The 23,619-nt window shown below is 43.9% G+C and overlaps 1 protein-coding gene across 1 annotated transcript; it reads right to left on the reverse strand.

The window, feature by feature from the left end:
* Positions 1-15,223: 15,223 nt before the first annotated feature.
* On the reverse strand, positions 15,224-19,232 carry LOC109745523 (phytosulfokine receptor 1). The gene has a single exon (XM_020304652.4). The coding sequence runs from the start codon at positions 18,634-18,636 to the stop codon at positions 15,478-15,480; it is 3,159 nt and encodes a 1,052-aa protein (XP_020160241.1). The 5' UTR covers positions 18,637-19,232; the 3' UTR covers positions 15,224-15,477.
* Between the last annotated feature and the right edge of the window lie 4,387 nt (positions 19,233-23,619).

The following is a 23,619-nucleotide window of genomic DNA, read 5'->3' on the forward strand; positions in this document are numbered from 1 at the left end:
ATCTCGGGCAAGTAACATACCGATGACAAAGGGAACAACGTATGTTGGTATGCGGTCTGACCGATAAAGATCTTCGTAGAATATGTGGGAGCCAATATGGGCATCCAGGTCCTGCTATTGGTTATTGACCAGAGAGGTGTCTCGGTCATGTCTACATAGTTATCGAACCCAAAGGGTCCACACGCTTAAAGTTACGATGACAGTTATATTATGAGTTTATGTGATTTGATGTACCGAAGGTTGTTCGGAGTCCCGGATGTGATCACGGACATGACGAGGAGTCTCGAAATGGTCGAGACGTAAAGATTGATATATTGGACGACTATATTCGGACACCGGAAGTGTTCCGGAGAAGTTTCGGATTAAACCGGAGTGCCGGAGGGTTACCGGAACCCACCGGGGAAGTATTGGGCCTTGGTGGGCCTTGAGGGGAGAGAGAGGGCAGCAGCCAGGAGGTGGCGCGCCCCCTCCCAAGGGGAGTCCTAGTTGGACTAGGAGAAGGGGGCGCAGCCCCCTTTCCCTCTCCCTCTCCCTCTCTTTCCTTCCCCCCCTTCTTTCCTAGTAGGACTAGGAAAGGGGAGTCCTACTCCTACTAGGAGGAGGACTCCCCCTCTCTCCTTGGCGCGCCTAGGGCAGCCGGCCTCCCCCTTGCTCCTTTATATACGGGGGCAGGGGGGCACCTAAGAACACACTTGATATACGATATTTTAGCCGTGTGCGGTGCCCCCTCCACCAGATTACACCTCGATAATACCGTCGCGGAGCTTAGGCGAAGCCCTGCGTCGGTGGAACATCATCATCGTCACCACGCCGTCGTGCTGACGAAACTCTCCCTCAACACTCGGCTGGATCGGAGTTCGAGGGACGTCATCGAGCTGAACGTGTGTAGAACTTCGGAGGTGCCGTGCGTTCGGTACTTGATCGGTCAGATCGTGAAGACGTACGACTACATCAACCGCGTTGTGATAACGCTTCCGCTGTCGGTCTACGAGGGTACGTGGACAACACTCTCCCCTCTCGTTGCTATGCATCACCATGATCTTGCGTGTGCGTAGGAAATTTTTTGAAATTACTACGTTCCCCAACAGTGGCATCCGAACCTGGTTTTATGCGTTGATGTTATGCACGAGTAGAACACAAGTGAGGGCGATATAAGTCATACTGCTTACCAGCATGTCATACTTTGGTTCAGCGGTATTGTGAGATGAAGCGGCCCGGACCGACATTACGCGTACGCTTACGCGAGACTGGTTTCACCGTTCGGAGCACTCGTTGCTTAAAGGTGACTGGCGGGTGTCTGTCTCTCTCACTTTAGTTGAACCGAGTGTGGCTACGCCCGGTCCTTGCGAAGGTTAAAATAGCACCAACTTGACAAACTATCGTTGTGGTTTTGATGCGTAGGTAGGAACGGTTCTTGCTAAGCCCGTAGCAGCCACGTAAAACATGCAACAACGAAGTAGAGGACGTCTAACTTGTTTTTGCAGGGCATGTTGTGATGTGATATGGTCAAGACATGATGTGATATAATGTGTTGTATGAGATGATCATGTTTTGTAACCGAGTTATTGGCAACTGGCAGGAGCCATATGGTTGTCGCTTTATTATATGAGATGCAATCGCCATGTAATAGTTTTACTTTATCACTAAGCGGTAGCGATAGTCGTAAAAGCAATAAGTTGGCGAGACGACAACGATACTACGATGGAGATCAAGGTGTCGAGCCGGTGACGATGGTGATCATGACGGTGCTTCGGAGATGGAGATCACGAGCACGGTGCTTCGGAGATGGAGATCGCAAGCACAAGATGATGATGGCCATATCATATCACTTATATTGATTGCATGTGATGTTAATCCTTTATGCATCTTATCTTGCTTTGATTGACGGTAGCATTATAAGATGATCTCTCACTAAAATTTCAAGACAAAAGTGTTCTCCCTGAGTATGCACCGTTGCGAAAGTTCTTCGTGCTGAGACACCACGTGTTAATCGGGTGTGATAGGCTCTACGTTCAAATACAACGGGTGCAAAACAGTTGCACACGCGGAATACTCAGGTTAAACTTGACGAGCCTAGCATATGTACAGATATGGCCTCGGAACACAGAGACCGAAAGGTCGAGCGTGAATCATATAGTAGATATGATCAACATAGTGATGTTCACCATTGAAACTACTCCATCTCACGTGATGATCGGACATGGTTTAGTTGATTTGGATCACGTAATCACTTAGATGATTAGAGGGATATCTATCTAAGTGGGAGTTCTTAAGTAATATGATTAATTGAACTTAAATTTATCATGAACTTAGTCCTGATAGTATTTTGCAAATTATGTTGTAGATCAATAGCTCACGTTGTTGCTTCCCTGTTTTATTTTTGATATGTTCCTAGAGAAAATTATGTTGAAAGATGTTGGTAGCAAAGATGCGGATTGGATCCGTGATCTGAGGATTATCCTCATTGCTGCACAGAAAAATTATGTCCTTGATGCACCGCTAGGTGACAGACCTATTGCAGGAGCAGATGCAGACGTTATGAACGTTTGGCTAGCTCAATATGATGACTACTTGATAGTTTAGTACACCATGCTTAACGGCTTAGAATCGGGACTTCAAAGACGTTTTGAACGTCATGGACCATATGAGATGTTCCAGGAGTTGAAGTTAATATTTCAAGCAAATACCCGAGTTGAGAGATATGAAGTCTCCAACAAGTTCTATGGCTAAAAGATGGAGGAGAATCGCTCAACTAGTGAGCATGTGCTCAGATTGTCTGGGTACTACAATCGCTTGAATCAAGTGGGAGTTAATCTTCCAGATAAAATAGTGATTGACAGAATTCTCTAGTCACCATCACTAAGTTAGTAGAACTTCGTGATGAACTATAGTATGTAAGGGATGACGAAAGTAATTCCCGAGCTCTTCGCGATGCTGAAATCGACGAAGGTAGAAATCAAGAAAGAGCATCAAGTGTTGATGGTTAACAAGACCACTAGTTTCAAGAAAAGGGCAAATGGATAGAAGGGGAACTTCAAAAGAACGGCAAGCAAGTTGCTACTCAAGTGAAGAAGCCCAAGTCTGCACCTAAGCCTGAGACTAAGTGCTTCTACTGCAAAGGGACTGGTCACTGGAAGCGGAACTGCCCCAACTATTTGGTGGATAAGAAGGATGGCAAAGTGAGCAAAGGTATATTGGATATACATGTTATTGATGTGTACTTTACTAGTGTTTATAGCGACCCCTCGGTATTTGATACTGGTTCAGTTGCTAAGAGTAGTAACTCGAAACGGGAGTTGCAGAATAAACAGAGACTAGTAAAAGGAGAGGTGATGATGTGTGTTGGAAGTAGTTCCAAGATTGATATGATCATCATCGCACACTCCCTGTACTTTCGGGATTAGTGTTGAAACTAAATAAGTGTTATTTGGTGTTTGCGTTGAGCATAAATATGATTTGATCATGTTTATTGCAATACGGTTATTCATTTAAGTTAGAGAACAACTGTTGTTCTGTTTACATGAATAAAAACCTTCTATGGTCATACACACCAACGAAAATGGTTTATTGGATCTCGATCGTAATGATACACATATTCATAATATTGAAGCCAAAAGATGCAAAGTTAATAATGATAGTGCAACTTATTTGTGGCACTGCCGTTTAGGTCATATTGGTGTAAAGCGCATGAAGAAACTCCATACTGATGGGATTTTGGAATCACTTGATTATGAATCACTTGATGCTTGCGAACCATGCCTCATGGGCAAGATGACTAAAACGCCATTCTCCGGAACTATGGAGAGAGCAACAGATTTGTTGGAAATCATACATACAGATGTATGTGGTCCGATGAATATCGAGGCTCGTAGCAGGTATCATTATTTTCTGACCTTCACAGATGATTTGAGCAGATATGAGAATATCTACTTGATGAAACATAAGTCTGAAGTATTTGAAAAGTTCAAAGAATTTCAGAGTGAAGTAGAAAATCATCGTGACGAGAAAATAAGGTTTCTATGATTTGATCGCGGAGACAAATATTTGAGTTACGAGTTTGGTCTTCAATTAAAACAATGTGGAATAGTTTCACAAATTCACGCCACCTGGAACACCATGGTGTAATGGTGTGTCCGAACATCGTAACCGTACTTTATTAGATATGGTGCGATATATGATGTCTCTTACCAATTTACCACTATCATTTTGGGGTTATGCATTAGAGACAGCTACATTCGCGTTAAATAGGGCACCATCAAAATCCGATGAGACGACGCCTTATGAACTGTGATTTGGCAAGAAACCAAAGTTGTCGTGTCTTAAAGTTTGGGGTTGCGATGATTATGTGAAAAAGTTTCATCCTGATAAGCTCAAACCCAAATCGGAGAAATGTGTCTTCATAGGATACCCAAAGGAGACAGTTGGGTACACCTTCTATCACAGATCCGAAGGCAAGACATTTTGTTGCTAAGAATGGATCCTTTCTAGAGAAGGAGTTTCTCTCGAAAGAAGTGAGTGGGAGGAAAGTAGAACTTGATGAGGTAATTGTACCTGCTCCCTTATTGGAAAGTAGTTCATCGCAGAAACCAGTTTCTGTGACGCCTATACCAATTAGTGAGGAAGTTAATGATGATGATCATGAAACTTCAGATCAAGTTATTACTGAACCTCGTAGGTCAACCAGAGTAAGATCCGCACCAGAGTGGTACGGTAATCCTGTTCTGGAGGTTATGTTACTAGACCATGACAAACCTACGAACTATGAAGAAGCGATGGTGAGCCCAGATTCCGCAAAATGGCTAGAGGCCATGAAATCTGAGATGAGATCCATGTTTGAGAACAAAGTATGGACTTTGATTGACTTGCCCAATGATCGGCAAGCCATTGAGATTAAATGGATCTTCAAGAGGAAGACGGATGCTGATCTAGAATTGTCGCAAAAAGGTTTTTCGACAAGTTCAAGGTGTTGACTACGATGAGAGTTTCTCACTCGTATCCATGCTTAAGTTTGTCTGAATCATGTTAGCAATTGCCGCATTTTATGAAATCTGGCAAATGGATAAACAAAACTGCATTCCTTAATGGATTTATTAAAGAAGAGTTGTATATGATGCAACCAGAAGGTTTTGTCAATCCTAAAGGTGCTAACAAAATATGCAAGCTCCAGCGATCCATCTATGGACTGGTGCAAGCATATCGGAGTTGGAATATACGCTTTGATAAGTTGATCAAAGGATATAGTGTTATACAGACTTGCGGTGAAGCCTGTATTTACAAGAAAGTGAGTGGGAGCACTACAACATTTCTGATAAGTATATGTGAATGACATATTGTTGATCGGAAATAATGTAGAATTATTCTGCAAAGCATAAAGGAGTGTTTGAAAGGAGTTTTTCAAAGAAAGACCTTGGTGAACCTGCTTACATATTGAGCATCAAGATCTATAGAGATAGATCAAGACGCTTGGTAAGTTTTTCAATGAGTACATACCTTAACAAGATTTTGAAATAGTTCAAAATAGAACAATCAAAGAAAGAGTTCTTGCCTGTGTTACAAGGTGTGAAATTGAGTAAGACTCAAAGCCCGACCACGGCAGAAGATAGAAAGAGAATGAAAGTCATTCCCTATGCCTTGGCCATAGGTTCTATAAAGTATGCCATGCTGTGTACCAGATCTATTGTATACCCTACACTGATTTTGGCAAGGGAGTACAATAGTGATCTAGGAGTAAATCACTGGACAGCGGTCAAAATTATCCTTAGTGGAATAGGGATATGTTTCTCGATTATGGAAGTGACAAAAGGTTCGTCGTAAAGGGTTACGTCGATGCAAGTTTTGACACTAAATCTAGATGACTCTAAGTCTCGGTCTAGATACATATTGAAAGTGGGAGCAATTAGCTAGAGTAGCTCCGTGCAGAGCATTGTAGACATAGAAATTTGCAAAATACTTACGGATCTGAATGTGACAGACCAGTTGACTAAAATTATCTCACAATCAAAACATGATCACACCTTAGTACTCTTTGGGTGTTAATCACATAGAGATGTGAACTAGATTATTGACTCTAGTAAACCCTTTGAGTGTTGGTCACATAGAGATGTGAACTATGGGTGTTAATCACATAGCGATGTGAACTAGATTATTGACTCTAGTAAACCCTTTGAGTGTTTGTCACATAGAGATGTGAACTATGGGTGTTAATCACATGGTGATGTGAATTATTGATGTTAAATCACATGGCGATGTGAACTAGATTATTGACTCTAGTGCAAGTGGGAGACTGAAGGAAATATGCCCTAGAGGCAATAATAAAGTATTATATATTTCCTTATATCATGATAAATGTTTATTATTCATGCTAGAATTGTATTAGCCGGAAACATAATACATGTGTGAATACATAGACAAATAGAGTGTCACTAGTATGCCTCTACTTGACTAGCTCGTTAATCAAAGATGGTTATGTTTCCTAGCCATAGACATGAGTTGTCATTTGATTAACGAGATCACCTCATTAGGAGAATGACGTGATTGACTTGACCCATTCCGTTAGCTTAGCACCCGATCGTTTAGTATGTTGCTATTGCTTTCTTCATGACTTATACATGTTCCTATGACTATGAGATTATGCAACTCCCGTTTACCGGAGGAACACTTTGTGTGCTACCAAACGTCACAACGTAAATGGGTGATTATAAAGGTGCTCTACAGGTGTCTCCAAAGGTACTTGTTGGGTTGGCGTATTTCGAGATTAAGATTTGTCACTCCGATTGTCGGAGAGGTATCTCTGGGACCACTCGGTAATGCACATCACTATAAGCCTTGCAAGCATTGTGACTAATGAGTTAGTTGCGGGATGATGTATTACGGAACGAGTAAAGAGACTTGCCGGTAACGAGATTGAACTAGGTATCGAGATACCGACGATCGAATCTCGGGCAAGTAACATACCGATGACAAAGGGAACAACGTATGTTGTTATGCGGTCTGACCGATAAAGATCTTCGTAGAATATGTGGGAGCCAATATGGGCATCCAGGTCCCACTATTGGTTATTGACCGGAGAGGTGTCTCGGTCATGTCTACATAGTTCTCGAACCCAAAGGGTCCGCACGCTTAAAGTTACGATGACAATTATATTATGAGTATATGTGATTTGATGTACCGAAGGTTGTTCGGAATCCCGGATGTGATCACAGACATGACGATGAGTCTCGAAATGGTCGAGACGTAAAGATTGATATATTGGACGACTATATTCGGACACCGGAAGTGTTCCGGAGAAGTTTCGGATTAAACCGGAGTGCCGGAGGGTTACCGGAACCCCCCGGGGAAGTATTGGGCCTTGGTGGGCCTTGAGGGGAGAGAGAGGGCAGCAGCCAGGAGGTGGCGCGCCCCCTCCCAAGGGGAGTCCTAGTTGGACTAGGAGAGGGGGGCGCAGCCCCCTTTCCCTCTCCCTCTCCCTCTCTTTCCTTCCCCCCTTCTTTCCTAGTAGGACTAGGAAAGGGGAGTCCTACTCCTACTAGGAGGAGGACTCCCCCTCTCTCCTTGGCGCGCCTAGGGCAGCCGGCCTCCCCCTTGCTCCTTTATATACGGGGGCAGGGGGGCACCTATGAACACACTTGATATACGATATTTTAGCCGTGTGCGGTGCCCCCCTCCACCAGATTACACCTCGATAATACCGTCGCGGAGCTTAGGCGAAGCCCTGCGTCGGTGGAACATCATCATCGTCACCACGCCGTCGTGCTGACGAAACTCTCCCTCAACACTCGGCTGGATCGGAGTTCGAGGGACGTCATCGAGCTGAACGTGTGTAGAACTTCGGAGGTGCCGTGCGTTCGGTACTTGATCGGTCGAATCGTGAAGACGTACGACTACATCAACCGCGTTGTGATAACGCTTCCGCTGTCGGTCTACGAGGGTACGTGGACAACACTCTCCCCTCTCGTTGCTATGCATCACCATGATCTTGCGTGTGCGTAGGAATTTTTTTGAAATTACTACGTTCCCCAACACGCCCACCACCCACAAGCGCCACCCAACCCCAAGGTTACCAAAGCGGCGCCTTCAAGAAGGGAACGGCGCCGTGAGCGCTGCCGCCGCACAACAAAGTTAGGGCTTTCGCCCGGGAGACCTAGGGGAAGGTGAAGTGAGGAGATCAGTCCATACCGACGCCTCCAAGGAGGGGAACGGCGCCCTCAGGCGTCGCCGTCGGCGCGGCCGGTCATGGCCGGCCAGGGATTTCGCCCGAACTCGATCTCCGCCACCAGCAGCGCCTCCTGTATAGAACCGGCGACCAAGAGAAAGCGAGGCCCGGCCAGGTTGGCCTGCACGCCGAACAGGGGAGGAGGGGAGGCGCCAGATCGCGCGCACCGTCCGCCGCAGAAGCCGCCGCTGGCCGCCAACGACCACCGGATCCCGCCGCCCGCGCGGCCAGGACACCAGATCCACCGCCCACACGGCTGCTAGCCGGTCGTGCCTTGCTAATGAAGCCGCCGCTCCAGATCCGAGGTTCCCCACGCAGAAGTAGGGCAACCGAGGCCCCGCCGCCACCATCTTTGGCGCCCCGGGCTTGCCCGGCGGCTGCCTCAGGTGGCGGCGAGGGACGAAAGAGGAGGAGGAGCGGCTAGGGTTGGGAGGAGGAAGAATTGGTATAGTTTATGATATTTTATTTTACTTGCAAAGAAAGAGATTCCACACTTCCATTAACTCTTTTTAGAACCAAGACAAATAAGAATCTGACTTTAAATTAATAACCGCCAACATCATTTTCCGCAAAAAAAAACGCCAATATAATTGGCGAATATTATGTATTTCATCCTAGCGCCTAATGGATCCCGCGCCATCTGATTGTGATAGCATTGCTGCGATCTAAGAGTGAGTCGTGCGCTGTGGTTCCATTTCACAATTTTGAAAAATGTTCACAAACAAGAAATGTTTTTAATTTCAAAAACTCTTCACGAAATTAAAAACTGTTCCTAGATTTAAAAAAAATGTTCATGAATTGCCAAAAAAAATCACAAATTCAAGTGTATATGAAACATGTTTAACAAATTTAAAATGTCCACGATTTTTGAGATTTCAACAAAGTTCACTAATGAAAAGAATGATCATGATCTCAAAATTTGTTTGTAAATTTGATTTTTCTTGGCAAAATAAAAAAATGTTCACAATTTAAAGAAATGTTTACGAATTCAAGAATTATTCAGAAATAAAAACATCAGCATGAATTTAAAAAATGTTCACAAATTCAAAAAATGTTCATCGTTTCAAAAAAACTAACTTATTAAAAAATCAAGAATTCAAAAAATGTTCACTATTACAATAATTGTTCAGGATTTAAAAAGATGTTCCTGAATTTGAAGAAATGTTTGCAAATTCCAAACATGTTCAAGAAATCAAAAGAGTTCGTGAACTAAAAAGATATTAGCGAATTCAAAAAATAGGAGGTACATTGGAAAAGGAAAACCAAAAGGAAAGAGAACATCAAATTAAAAACGAAAAAGTAAAGAGAAAATGAAATTAAAATCGAAAATGAAAAAACTCAATAAGAAATGGCTTAAAAAGAACATGGAAAAAATATTTAAAAACTAGTGGAGAAGGTCTAGAACCTTCCCTTAACCGATGGGGAAGGCACAAATCAAGTGGGACGACCATTACAAAGCAAGTGCAGGGGTTGCGCGTTTGGTTGATATTTCCCGTCTTATGTGGGTAGGAACCATGGAATCCTTTCCGGCGCTTGAGCCGCTGAATAAGGCTCTTTAGGTACACACACACACCCATCCCTTCTTAAGAATCCTAAATGGGCCGGAACATACGAGTGTACCCCTGACTAGTCTTTGGAATCATCTGAAAGATTTGTTTCTCTGGCCTGGTTTTTTCTGTGCTTTTTTTACTTTGTTTTCTGACCGGTATTCTATTGGTTTTGTTTGTTCTTCTTTCTTTTTCCTTTTCTTTTTCATCTTCATTTTTATTCATTTGTATTATTTTCTTATTTAAAAATACATTAACTTTTTTGATTTCAAAAACTTATTCTTAAATGTGTCAATAGTTTTCAAATCCATGAACTTTTTTTGAATCTGTGAACTTTTATCCAATTTCATTAATAATTGTTTCGAATTCTTGAACTTTAGACGATCTTTAAAATTTTGTGAAATTTTCTTGAATTTGTGAGTTTTTTCAAATTCTTGAACTGTTCTGCATTCGTGACCTTTTTAAAATTTATGAATTTTTTATTTTTTATTTGTAATTTTTATGAATTCATGATTATATTTGAATTTGTGATTAATTTTCAAATTGAAAAGTAATTTTAAAATTCGTGACCTTTATCATTTCTCCAATTCATCAAATTTAAAAAAACACTAGCTATTTAAATTGTTTTTTGTTAGGTAGCCCGTTTATTTTTTGAACCATCAAAGTCATAGCGTAGAAAACAACGGAGCGAGCGAAGCCAGTGGGCCTGTGGGCGAAACAAGCTGTTGGGCAGCGACCCAGGAGTGAGCGCGCGCGGAATCTACCAAGCTAGTGCGTGCGGGAGCTAAATCTCGCTTATAGTGAGATGGTAGCTCCCCTAGTATGAAGCACCCCGCAACTCCCTCGTATGGGTCAGCCGAGTAGCGTGTTTCTCAGCCATGTGTTCGTCCTCAAGATGGGAATGGGCCGGGTCGGCCCGCTGGGTCACTGACCCGACCCAAAATGTCGAGGCCAATGAGCCAAGTGGGTCGGCCTTAAATGATATACGGGTCAGTGGAGCCGGCACCGTGCAATCCGATGGGTCAGACGGGTCGACCCAGTCGAATCGCTATACACTACTCCCTCCGTTCCGAATTACTTGTCGCAGGTATGGATGTATCTAGATGTTTTTTAGTTCTAGATACATCCATTTTCCGCGACGAGTAATTTGGAACGGAGGGAGTATATAGTAGTTGCTGGCCGCCCCTGCGCACAAATTGAATCTTGTACACGAGAACATATCTGAAATGCGACATCTGTGTATAAGAAGCAGGTAGACATACAGGTGAATTGATTCTTACGTGAACAAGTACATGCATGCAGAAACAACCAGCCTCTCGTTCGTCTCGGTCACCGTCGAGCTCGCCATCCCCCCCCCCCCCCCCCCCCCCGCTTCCCATTGGCCTTCCCGGTCTCCGAAATGTGCTAACTGAATTCACAAATTTTTCATCTTGATATTGGTTCGGCCTCATATACCCAATGGGTCAATGGGGCCATGATTTTTTAATGAAATGGCCCGACCCATGGCCTCGCATATTGACCTTGGGGCCACTGGGCCGGGTCCAAGGCCAGGTCCGGGTCGGCTCATTTCCATCTTGAGTTCGTCCGTTCGGTCTGATCGTTGCTATGTTTGTTCCCTTTTTAACTTTTTGTTTTCTTTTACTTTTCTTATGCCTTTTATTTTGTCAACATTTTTCTTTGGTTTTCATTTTTTACTTTTTGTACTTTTTTTGTTTCTTTCTTAGTTTTCTCGTGTTTTTGTTTTCTTTTTTGAACTGGTTCTTCTCAGGTTTTCTTGTTTTCTTTTTCTTTTTTTTCCTTTTTTCTTTCTCAGCTTTCTTTGGGGGTTTTCAACACAAGTCTATATATTTCATATATATCGGGTATATTTTTTAATACATGTTTAACAATTTTTAAATACATGATCAACATTTTTTTTAAATATAAGTCTTGATGCATATTTTCTTTTTCGTACACATTAATTTTTTGGTATACAGCAACAATTTTCACATACATTTGAAAATTTTCAAACACATGATTACACTTTGTTTCCCAAATATATATTTTGATGTCAACTTTTTTTATACACATTGTAAATTTTCCATATATATCAGGAGCATTTTTTAAAACACACAATTAACATTTTTTAATACATGATTAACATTTTGTAGTAATTTTTATGTGGACTTTTTTACATACACCCTCTATATTTTTTGTTTACATGAGAAACATTGTTTTATACAGTACATGTTTACCATTTTATAAATGCATGATTAACATATTTTCAAATTTATGTTTTGATGTCTACCTTTTTCATATGCTTTGTAAATTCATTGTATACATCAAAAACATTATTTTTATATATGTTTTACATTTCTAAATACATAATTAACTTTTTTTTCATTTCAGTTTTGATTTCTATGTTTTTATAAACATAGTACGTTTTACATACACCTTTTATATTTTTTTATACATTAGGAACATTTGTTTTTACATGTTTACATTTGAAACACATGATTTTTTTTCATATTTACATTCTATTGTATATTTTTTCCATACACATTGTACATTTTTCATATACTGTGGAAACGTTTTTATGCACATGTTCAACATTTTGAAAATGCATTAGTAGCATTTTTCGAAATTTTGTGTAAATTTATTTGTGTGATATATATATTTAGAGTATTTCAAAATATAAACAGAAGTGAAAAATAAAAACAAACTAAAAACAGAAAAAAAGAAATAAATAAACGAGCGCTCAAAGCCCAGCACGCCGAGCCATCCCATTGGGGCAAACGCTTCAGGCGAGCGCTCCTATTGTCTCGCTATATAACAGAGGCATGTGGTTGTTTTGGCAGTTCAACACGTTAATCAGCAGGATCTGGGCTGCGTGTTGGTTATGTTGTGGGCAATATGGTGGCTGTGATGACGTGCCATTCATGATGGCGAGTTTCAGAGCCCTCCACTATGAGCTTCATCAATCGGTATCTTCAAGAGCGGAAATTGTCATGGTTTATGTTTCCCTTGCATCAGTTCCATTGCGGAAGCCCCATAGATCAAGCAGATGGATTAAACCAGAGGCATGGTGAAGATCAATGTTGGCAGTGCTTTGTCACATATGACAAGTTTGGGGCAGCTGCCATTGTTTGCAGGGATTCATCAAGATATGTTTTGGGCGCATCAGCTGTAACCTTCGAGGGGTTGCTGGATCCGGCTACCCTTGAGGCTCAGGCATGCCAGTATGCCACGAGGCCCTTTCTCTTGCTCAGGAACTTAACATTCACAAGGTGATAGTGGTCTTGACTATCTTGAGATCGTTAACAATATCAATAGAGGAGACACGCCTGTTTACATGTAATTTTGAACGAGATCAATCATCGCAAGAAGGACTTGGGTGATCGTAGTTTTTGTTTCGAGCACGCTAGTTGAACTATGAAGCTCATGCTCTTGCTAAACTTGTTTCTAGAAGTTGGGCGAGTGGCTAGGGTTAGTGCATGATATCATATGTATTTCAGACACTTTGATTCTTAAATAAAGTCCCTAGTTACCCTTTAAAAAAATATAAGTGAGGCATAGCCGCGCCTGTTAGTTGGCGCTAAAGGAACTGTAGAGGAGGTTTATGAGGAACCGTCCCAGTGATGTTTTCGCAAAAAAAAACGCCCTAGTGATGTTAAAGATTTGTTTTTTAAGCAACAGTGATGATCGCTTCACTACTTCTTATAAAACAACAGAGTTGGTGATGATGGTGTGCCTGCCATCTTGCAATATAGGCCGTCTGATCTATATCTGACGGTTAGGAAGGAAAATATGACAATTTTGCAAAAAAATATCTGCACTCCTCTCCACATTTACATATAAGTCCTTTCCTCGTTCATCAATATTCTGTGTAACGCATGGGCATCCTGCTAGTAAAGATAAACTACACAATATCGAGCTGCCTTCCGGGCCACCTTTCTTCGCAGCATGGCGCAGGTTCTGCGTTATTCTGCTCCCATTCTGGATCGGGCTGCATCTGGCAACTCGAAGAGTTGGGCTACAATCATCAGCCTGCACAAGCACAACGCAGAGCATGGCGAGCGCCCTCCAAAAAAAAAACACGGCGACCGACGCCCCCATGCGACGGCGCCGTCGGAAAGGAGACGTAGCCGGCGGCCTTACTGCCTTCACCGTCCTCCTCCGTGGATGTCCATATCCGTTGAGCCCACTTCTCCCCCCCAGCCCCCCAGAGTCCCAGTCTAGGAGACGGCTGCCACAACCCCCGTCGGCGTGCGTGGTACGACTGTGACGTCAAGGGCCGTGGAGAGCGACGTCCCATAGACGGCGCAGTGTACTGCCGTGGCGGTGGAGGATGGCAGGGACGTGCAGTCTATGGTTTGGGAGGCGAACTTGTGGTGCCTCACACGGAGCAGCTACCCATGCAAGCCACCTGTTCGACAGAGTGCCAGAGCAAAGGAATATACGGCCAGCCTAACAGGTTTCTGCCATAAACCTCCATGCCTCTGCTTTCTGATTTTAAATTAAGCATCTGAGTTACACAGTTCGACAGTCTGAGACTGAGAAGCCTGGAGCCCAGGACTAAGGCAAGGAGCCAAGAACACGGGTTTTGATCTCTAGTCATTTATCTGAAACGCTAGTTAAAGAAACTGAAAATCGTAATTGTTATGATGAAAGTACAGTTCCGTACACAGCTCTACCATTTATGTATGTTCCTTTCATTTTAGGTAAGTCATCTTGACTATAGTGTACTTTTTCTTTTAGCAAGACTATATTGTACTTTGCTAACACGCAGAATTCTTATTAAGTTCCAAAGCAATATAACAGTAACTTTAAGTTGGCTAACTGGAAAGATTGGTTAAGGTAAATGCAGGGAAATATCAAACATGTGAATTGTCAGCTATGGTGCAAATGATCCTTAAAACATCTTCCATAGCTTCATACTAGAAATTAGGACAAGATCATAAAAGACACAGATAACATTTGGGTGAGCTATCACAAAATCTCATTTACTCATACGGCATACAATGGCTCTACTGTTGCTCCTCTGTTCCAAAATATAAGGCACGTTTGACTTCTACGATCTCCTGTACACGACTTTGACTATAAATTTTACTTATGAAATGCTTACAAAATTAGTAAATGAACATATGGCACAAAAGTATTTTACAAGACAAGTAGAACAATAACATTTCTTACATGCTAAATCTGTATACTTCCATAAACATTAGTGGTCAAAGTTTTGGAATCTTGACTTTCCACAAATTTATGTGCCTTCTACTCCCTCCGTTCCTAAATATTTGTCTTTTTAAAGATTGAAATGGACTACCACATACGGATGTATATAGACATATTTTAGAGTGTAGATTCACTCATTTTGCTCCGTATGTAGTCACTTGTTGAAATCTCTAGAAAGACAAATATTTAGGAACGGAGGGAGTATTATGGAACGTAGAGAGTATTAAATATTACCTCAAAGATGACTTCAAAGTTTTGGACGGAGGGAGTAGTAAGTTAGACTCCCATGAAGCACATCATATTCATATGCAAAGTCATATCTTACAGTGTTCACTCTGACAAAAATTATTCAAGAGGGGAGAAATTGAGTACAAGCATTTCTGTGTTGGTCACTGTTATTAAACTTCACTTTGTTGCTTTATTGCTAGCACAAACGCTGGCAAGCCATAACACTAGTTCATGGGCTGTGAGTTCAAGTATTTCCACGAAGGTCACTGTTATTGAGCTTCACTTTGTTGCTTCACAGCTAGCACAAATGTTGTCAAGCCATAGCACTAATTCATGGGTTAATGGTCTCAGCTTAGGTGACTCACTAATGCACAAACATGCAAAATCAATCATCTTCATCATTTGCATCTCAAATTTCTTGTCATACATTGCACGGTCCAATACGTCGGCTTCACGGTGTTCTCCTTTCATGTCCATAACCCATGAGACCAACTCCCTAGCTCCCTTCCTCTTGCACATATCAACAGGCCTCTTTCCTGTTAATAACTCCAGAAGAACAATGCCAAAACTATACACATCACCTTTGAAAGTGGCTACTGAAGACTGGCCATACTCAGGGGGGATGTAACCCAGTGTGCCAACAAGGTCAGTTGTCACATGTGTATCATAGGGACAAATTAGCCGAGCAAGCCCAAAATCAGCCAATTGAGCTTCAAAATTCTCATCCAGGAGTATGTTGCTTGACTTGATATCACGGTGTAGTATGTGAGGTTCGCATGACAAGTGCAGGTATGCCAAACCTCGTGCCGCTCCTTTGGCTATCTGAAGCCTTCTCTGCCAGTTTAATCTGGATGGGCCATCAGGCTTTTCATGAAGCCAGTGGTCTAGGCTGCCATTCGCCATGTAAGAGTAGATCAGGAGCCTGTCACTGCCATTCCTGCAGTAACCTTGTAGAAGCACAAGATTAGGATGCTTAGCTTTTGATAAAGTTTCCACTTCTGCTTTGAACTCCCTCTCCATCTGGCCAAAATCACCTGATAGTCTTTTGATGGCGATCTTTGCTCCATCTGGCAATGTTCCCTTGTACACTAGACCAAACCCACCACAACCAATGATGTTAGCCTGATCAAAGTAGTTTGTAGATTTCAAAATGTCACTGATAGTCAATGCCTTGTCATTATCTTCGTTCTGAAACAGAAGTACCAGTGACGCTGGTGCCAACTCGAATGCTACATTTGTATCCACAACAGCCTTAACTATATGATCCTGCCTTCTGAAGCTTCTCTTCAACGCAAGTACAACAGCAACAGACAAAACCATTGCCGCTCCAATTGCAATGCCAATAATTATTCCTAATATGAGACCCTTGTTCTTCCGATTTCCCGTTGCAGAGATGATGGGAGCATGATTCGACTGACATGGGGATAATCCAAAGCGGGTGCCACAAAGGTTGGGGTTCCCCTCATAATCAGAACCAGTGAATGTTGAGAATTGCCCTCTTAATGGAACTGTGCCCATCAGATTATTGTATGCCACACTGAAGCTTGATAGAAAATTCAACTTTGTCAATGAATAGGGAATGCTTCCGGTGAGATTGTTATGTGACAAATCCAAGGATTCCAAGCTAGACATGCCTGATAGCTCATCAGGAATGATACCAGAAATATTGTTGTTGCTGAGGTCCAAGACATACAGGTTCTTGAGGCTTCCAAAGCCCGGCAATATGGCACCTATGAGCTTGTTATGGCTGAGAATTAGAGACGGTGGAAAGCTGCTAACCTGTTTGTACTGCAACCCTTTGCCTGTTTTGTTCCTTTTAATGAAGAAAGGAAAATAATCAGTCTCTGTGGATTGCTGTGAGCTGTTGAATGTAAGAAGTCCCTTCATGCTCGAGAAACTGTTTGGTATTACCCCTGTAAGTGAATTGTTAGAAAGATCCACATAGAATAGAAACTCGAGATCACCAATCCATGCAGGAATATCCCCAGACAGTTGATTCCATGACAAATCTAGGACCTTCAATTCTCTGAAATTAGCTAACCATGGTGGTATTGCTCCTGAAAGATGGCTATTAGCAATGGCAAACACCTGGATCTTATGAAAGCCATGTATTCCAGTCATCGGCCAGGCCTTCCCATCATGGAAGTTCTTTGTCAACACAAGGCTTGTTAGGCTTGGACAGTCTTGAAGGACAGATAATGCCGAGGAAACATTTGTGAAGCTGTTGTTCGAAAGTGAGATGTAGGACAAAAACTGAAGCTTTCTAAAATCAGCTGGTATTTCGCCACTGAGGTTATTTGTGCCAAGATTTAGGCTTCTGAGATGATGGCAATCTGACAAGCTATCAATTGTGCCAATAAACTTATTTGTCCCAAGGTCAAGTGAGCTCAGTTGTGTCATCTTCAAGCAATTGAGGTTGATTCTTCCATTCAGTGAATTGTTCCGCAAGTACAACATCTTCAATGATGGCGATTGAGACAATGAAGCAGGCAATGGGCCTCTGAGGAGGTTGGACTGTGCAGAGAAGTACTCTAACTTGCCAAGCCTACCAAAAACATCTGGAAGGTGTCCAGAGAAGGAATTAAAAGAAATGTCCAGCTGAGCAAGGCTGGACAGATTGCCAAACCTCGGGCTCATCCTACCAGTGAGCTGATTCTCCTGCAGAGACAAATTCTTCAGAAATTGCAACTTGAATATGTCGTCTGGCAAGCTCCCGGAGATGCTGTTGAGCTCGGCATATAGCTCCTCGAGCTTTGTGCAGTTTCCAAAGCCTTCCGGCAGTTCCCCGGCAAAGAGATTCGATGTGAATCTTATCACACGGATCACTCGAGATGACTCACAGATGCTTGAATCAACCCTCCCGGTGAACATATTGTAGCCTGCGTCGAACACCGTGAGCTGCGATGAACCATGGAGTGTGGGATGGGTGCCGCTGAACGAGTTGAAGGATATGTTGAAGACCTCAATCACCGGGAGCGACACGTTGGCCGGGAATGTGCCAGAGAGCTCGTTGTTGCTTACGTCGAGCCGCTGAAGCCTATGGAGCTGAAGGAGGGGTGCCAGGATGGCACCACGGAGGTTGTTGTCGGAGAGGTTGAGCCACTGGAGATGGTCCAGCTGCGCGAGCGAAGGTGCCAGCTCTCCCTTGAGTTTCCTGCCATGGAGGTCCAGCCTGATGACCCGACCCCCGGCATCGCATGTGAGGCCCACCCATGCACAGCAGTTGGCCACTTCCGAGGTCGTGTTTGAGAGCGTCCAGCCGCTGATGCCTCCGGTGAGACCTCTCAGGAAGCCTTCCAGTGCACCATAATCATCCGGGTTGCAGGAGCTTTGGTCGAGGGAGTAGACCGGAGACAGCAAGAGAAGCTGCACGGACAAGCACCATAGGATGAAACAGGTTGGCCATGTGGCAGTGCGTTGCATCAAGAGATGCCCCATTGATGCAGGAAGTGCTATGCTGATGCTGTTGAATGGGGAAGAGAGGTTCTTGTTTGTTGTGTTCAGGAGCTATGTGTATCTAAGCCATTTGGCCCCAAGCAACAATGATGGCGGCAGTGAAGGATGAGGGAGAGAGGTGAGGTGCGAGACGATAGGACATGATAGCAGGAGGTCCGGTGCGCGCTCCGGTTTTGACCTGTGATTGTGCAGGCACTCGGCCGTGGGAGTCGTGAATTTTCTTGAGGAAATTGATTGTCTCTGTCAACTTGCTAGAGAGATCCACGGTCGGAAATCTTTTGACTTGCATTCAAAGTTGGCCTAACCGTCCTTTTCTCCCTCGCTTTCCTTCTTCCTTTTGGCTGTTTTCTGGAAATGAATCTAATAACCAGCGTGAAAGCAGACCGTTGAAGGATACGGCCTGCATACAAAATGGGATATTGCTAATGCTAGATGTTCCAAGAACCAGACTGATTATGCTTCTCCATTTGTGCCTTAATTTACTTTGCGGAAGGGTAATCAATTACTGTTGAAGATACTACTGCGCAACAAGTGCTCAAAGGGGCAGTCTAAACAGGCAAAGCAATATTGCAAGTATCAGTACTCGAAAAATAAAATTACAAATATGATTACATTTAGTGGATGCTGGCATGGTCGTAATACTAAAACCGTGATCAATTTGGAATGCTTTTCATAAGATATTTATACGAAGATAGCTACTCCCTCCGTTTCTAAATATAAGTCTTTTTAGACATTTCAAATGGACTACAAGATACGGATGTATGTAGACATATTTTAGAGTGTAAATTCATTCATTTTGTTTCGTATGTAGTCACTTATTGAAATCTTTAGAAAGACTTATATTTAGAAACGGAGGGAGTAGTTGCTATACTACTTGCCAGGCCTGTACATCCAAAAACTGAAGGATGGGTGGTTGTGGCAGGAGAGTCAACGCCAGCGGCAAGCTATGCATGTGCAGCCGCCGCTTTCGGCCGGGCCGGGCAACGCACTGCCGTGCCCGCCCGTGAACATACAGGGCACGGCATGGCACGGCTCCAAAAGCTAGGCGCTTATTATACGGGACAAAGGGCTGGCGAAAATTCTACTCTTGCTCTGCATTTTTTTCTGGCGAAACCATTCGTGCTCTCTTTGGCCTATTATATTAAAATTAGGCTCGAGTCGACGGCTGATCAAATCTGTGGATGAAGCACCGCGCTGTGTTGTTGGTGAGAGCTGGATCTGGGCCATCGGTTTAATGCTATCTGGCTCAGTGTCTCCTACGAGAGCGGTTCAATTTACTAAAGCAGCGTCAATTAATATGAATGGAAGTGAGTAAAGAGAGACATCGGCTCGCCGAGTCGTTAAACGATGCAACTTATTTTTTGCCGATAATGTTATGCAACTTTAACTGCGTGTTGTGAGTAGGCCAACTCGCAAGTTCAATCTCGTACTTCACCGGTCCGCCACTTCACTTTCATGGCAATTAGCCAATTACTTGCCTGAGGGGCTACAATGACATGGTAATTGACTTCACATCATATAGGAGCATACATCTAATCGTGGTAAAATAACAAGCTAAGCCAGGTATGGTGCAAGCTTCCATGCACGGTTCCACCGGTGCGCATTTCGTCCATGGCCACTCGGACAGGAGCGGCCAATTACCTGGCGGAAATGCTACGCCACCCGCACGCCCACTACCCGTAACTTTTGTCTTTTGCTTTGCCTTCTTTTCCACGAATTGCCGGACCTGTGCTGTGCGGCTGGGTAGAGTCTTGGAAAGGTTGCGTTGGAAAAAAGCCTTTGAAAAGGTTTGAATTTGGAATTGATTTCCTCGAGAGAGAATGATGGCGTGCGTGTGCAAGATCACTAGTGACCGACCTTTCCCGTTTTATCTTTGGTTTAGTGGCGTCGTTAAGTCACACGTGTATACAAGTCACTGGCTGCCAGTAGTGCACAAGACAAGATAGTATGCGCAGCATCTCAGGTAGTAATCTCGACCTCTCGTATCCGGCCGTCGTGAACGGATAATTTTTGCTTTGGTGCGTATCTCTCCTTTCTACGTATTTCGCAGAGACTTTAACGAATAACATATCCGCGCGATTAATCAACAATCGTAGCGCGGTTAGCCGCAGATTTATAACTAATCCAAGTCGCGGAACCGGATTCTGGTGGCTAATGGTGCGCCTTATCTCCCTACGCAGCCCACTAGCTAGCTAACAACAAAACATCCAGTGGTGGAACGATCGATTCCTTCGGATCGTCGAGATATTGCTATTTTTCCCAGCGGTCAGTGGGCACTAAGATTAAGATGGCCGTCCCCCCTTTCCTCCAGTCCAATGAGCTCGCGATCCGGCACCTGACATGGATCGCCAGAGAGCACATAGCGTAGCCACTGGCCGGTGATGCGCTGCGCTGCTCGGCAACACGAGTCGTGCACCCGCAGTCGCCACCGAAGGGACGCTGCGACTGCGAGGCACCGAGAGGAGAGGCGGCAGCGTGACATCGACATGCACCACTACCACCATCATCACACCCCCACCAACGCCCGCGCGATCGACCGTGCGAGTGCGACGAGACACCACCATTTCTCCGACGATTTTGTGGGCGGTGGGCCGGCGGGGTGGCGTCGTCGGTCGATCGCTTTATTCACTGTCATGACCTAACCAAACCATCCGAGCGGGCGTCGGGCTTCCAAGCGGCCCATCCAGGGGAGCTAGCGTAGAAAGGTTGCGTCTTCGGCTGACACACGGCCGGTCGATTTGGATCAGGCTAAAGGCTACGACCGTCGATGTCTTGCTTGCGGCCTCCCAAGCCGTGCACATTCTTGATCTCACCGTTGCGTAAATTCTCCTTGTATGTGGACTTCGGTTCTTGCTTCGGTGGAACATTTGCACTTCGGCGGGGCTCCCAGCCAAAAACTTGACCGGGATTCTGTTTGAATTTCTTTTTCTTGAAAGCTCTGCCTGGCTTTCTTTATTACTCCTAGTTTCTTCGCATGTGTGCACTCAGGCTTGTTAGTTGTGTGATTATTAATTAAAGTGTACTCCTAGTTTCTTCACATGTGTGCACTCAGGCTTGTTAGTTGTGTGATTATTAATTAAAGTGAATCAATGACCAGATGGTGTGTGTGCTACCCTTGTAAATTAGCCTAACTTTCAAGTACTGACCAACTTTAAAATACTAACTAGCCTTCTAGATAGGAGCAAAAGAGGAGATGGACTTAGAAGTGTAGATCAAAACATTGAAATTTCCATACACCATTGCTAGAAAGGAAGGCCTACCCTGTTCGTAGTTGAAACACTCTTTAGTCGGTGCTGGTAAAGGAGCCCAGCAACTTGACTATGAGTTTGGCGGTGACGTAAATAATGGATCGAGCTAGTGAAACGTCGTTCACAGTTCAGTTATTTTATTTTAGAGAAAAGACACACGTCCAACGTTATAAATAAAGCCACGAGATAGAGTTCAACAGGGAAGGCCACAGATGATAAACAACGTAACCACAGAAGGGCAAACCAGCCATAAATAACATTACACGACCAAAAGGCCAGAATTATGGCACGCAGGCCAACAACCTACGGACGACAAACGGGGCAGATACCAGAAGAAGCACCAGCATCAGGTGGGGTTGGACTGCTCCCGCGCGAGGAGGGAAGACGCAGTAGGACGCGCACTGCCAATCAGCACGTCCATCGCCTCGCGATCGGCCTCCTTAGTCAATAATTTCCACCGTTGGAGAAAAAAGATGAGTTTAAACAAATAATTAGCAGGCTTGTTAGAAAAAACATGCTCAATAGTAAACTTGTTCCTCGTAGTCACCGAGCACCCAACACATAGGAGAGCATCCAACCCAAAACAGGTGCCTTTTTTGCCCAGAGAGCTCGGACGAGCTGGCCGTAAGATCAGCAAAGGAAGACGGGGACCAAATCACATTCAACCAAGATCTAACACAACTCCAAAGCAGCTTAGTGAAAATACAATTGAAAAGCAGATGGTTAGTGTCCTCCTAGGTACCACAAAGTTCACAAAAAGCGGACCCAGGGCCGTTTTGTTTTCGAATTTGATCAGCCGCAAGAAGCCGGCCGCGAATGGCTTGCCACATAAAAATTTAATCTTAAGGAGAATCTTAGCACGCCAAACCTCTTTGAATTTGGAAGTGGTGGAGCCCACTGATACATCTCCGTCGTATCTATAATTTTTGATTGTTTCATGCCAATATTATACAACTTTCATATACTTTTGGCAACTTTTTATACTATTTTTGGGACTAACATATTGATCCGGTGCCCAGTGCCAGTTCCTGTTTGTTGCATCTTTTTTGTTTCGCAGAAAATCCATATCAAACGGAGTCCAAACGCGATAAAAACTTACGGAGATTTTTTGGAATATATGTGAATTTTGGAAATTGGAATCAATGCGAGACGATGCCCAAGGAGGTAGCAAGGCGGGGGCGCGCCCTGGGTCCTTGTGGCCACCCCGTAACGCGGTTAGTGCCCTTCTACGGCCGCAAGAAAGCTAATATTCGGATAAAAATCGTGTTAAAATTTCAGCCCAGTCGGAGTTACGGATCTCCGGGAATTTAAGAAACGTTGAAAGGCCAGAATCTGGAGCGCAGAAACAGAAGGAATCAGATAGAGAGATCCAATCTCGGAGGGGCTCTCGCCCCTCCGCCGCCATGGAGGCCATGGACCAGAGGGGAAACCCTCCTCCCATCTAGGAGGGAGGTCAAGGAAGAAGAAGAAGAAGAAGGAGGGGGACTCTCTCCCCCTCTCTCCCGGTGGCGCCGGAACGCCGCCGGGGCCATCATCGCGACGACGATCTACACCAACAACTTCGTCGCCGTCATCACCAACTCTCTCCCCCTCTATGCAGCGGTGTAACACCCAATCTCCCCGCTGTAATCTCTACTTAAACATGGTGCTCAATGCTATATATTATTTCCCAATTATGTATGGCTATCCTATGATGTTTGAGTAGATCCGTTTTGTC

The sequence above is a fragment of the Aegilops tauschii genome, chromosome 6 (genome assembly GCF_002575655.3).
Source record: "Aegilops tauschii subsp. strangulata cultivar AL8/78 chromosome 6, Aet v6.0, whole genome shotgun sequence".
Classification (NCBI taxonomy): Eukaryota; Viridiplantae; Streptophyta; class Magnoliopsida; order Poales; family Poaceae; genus Aegilops; species Aegilops tauschii.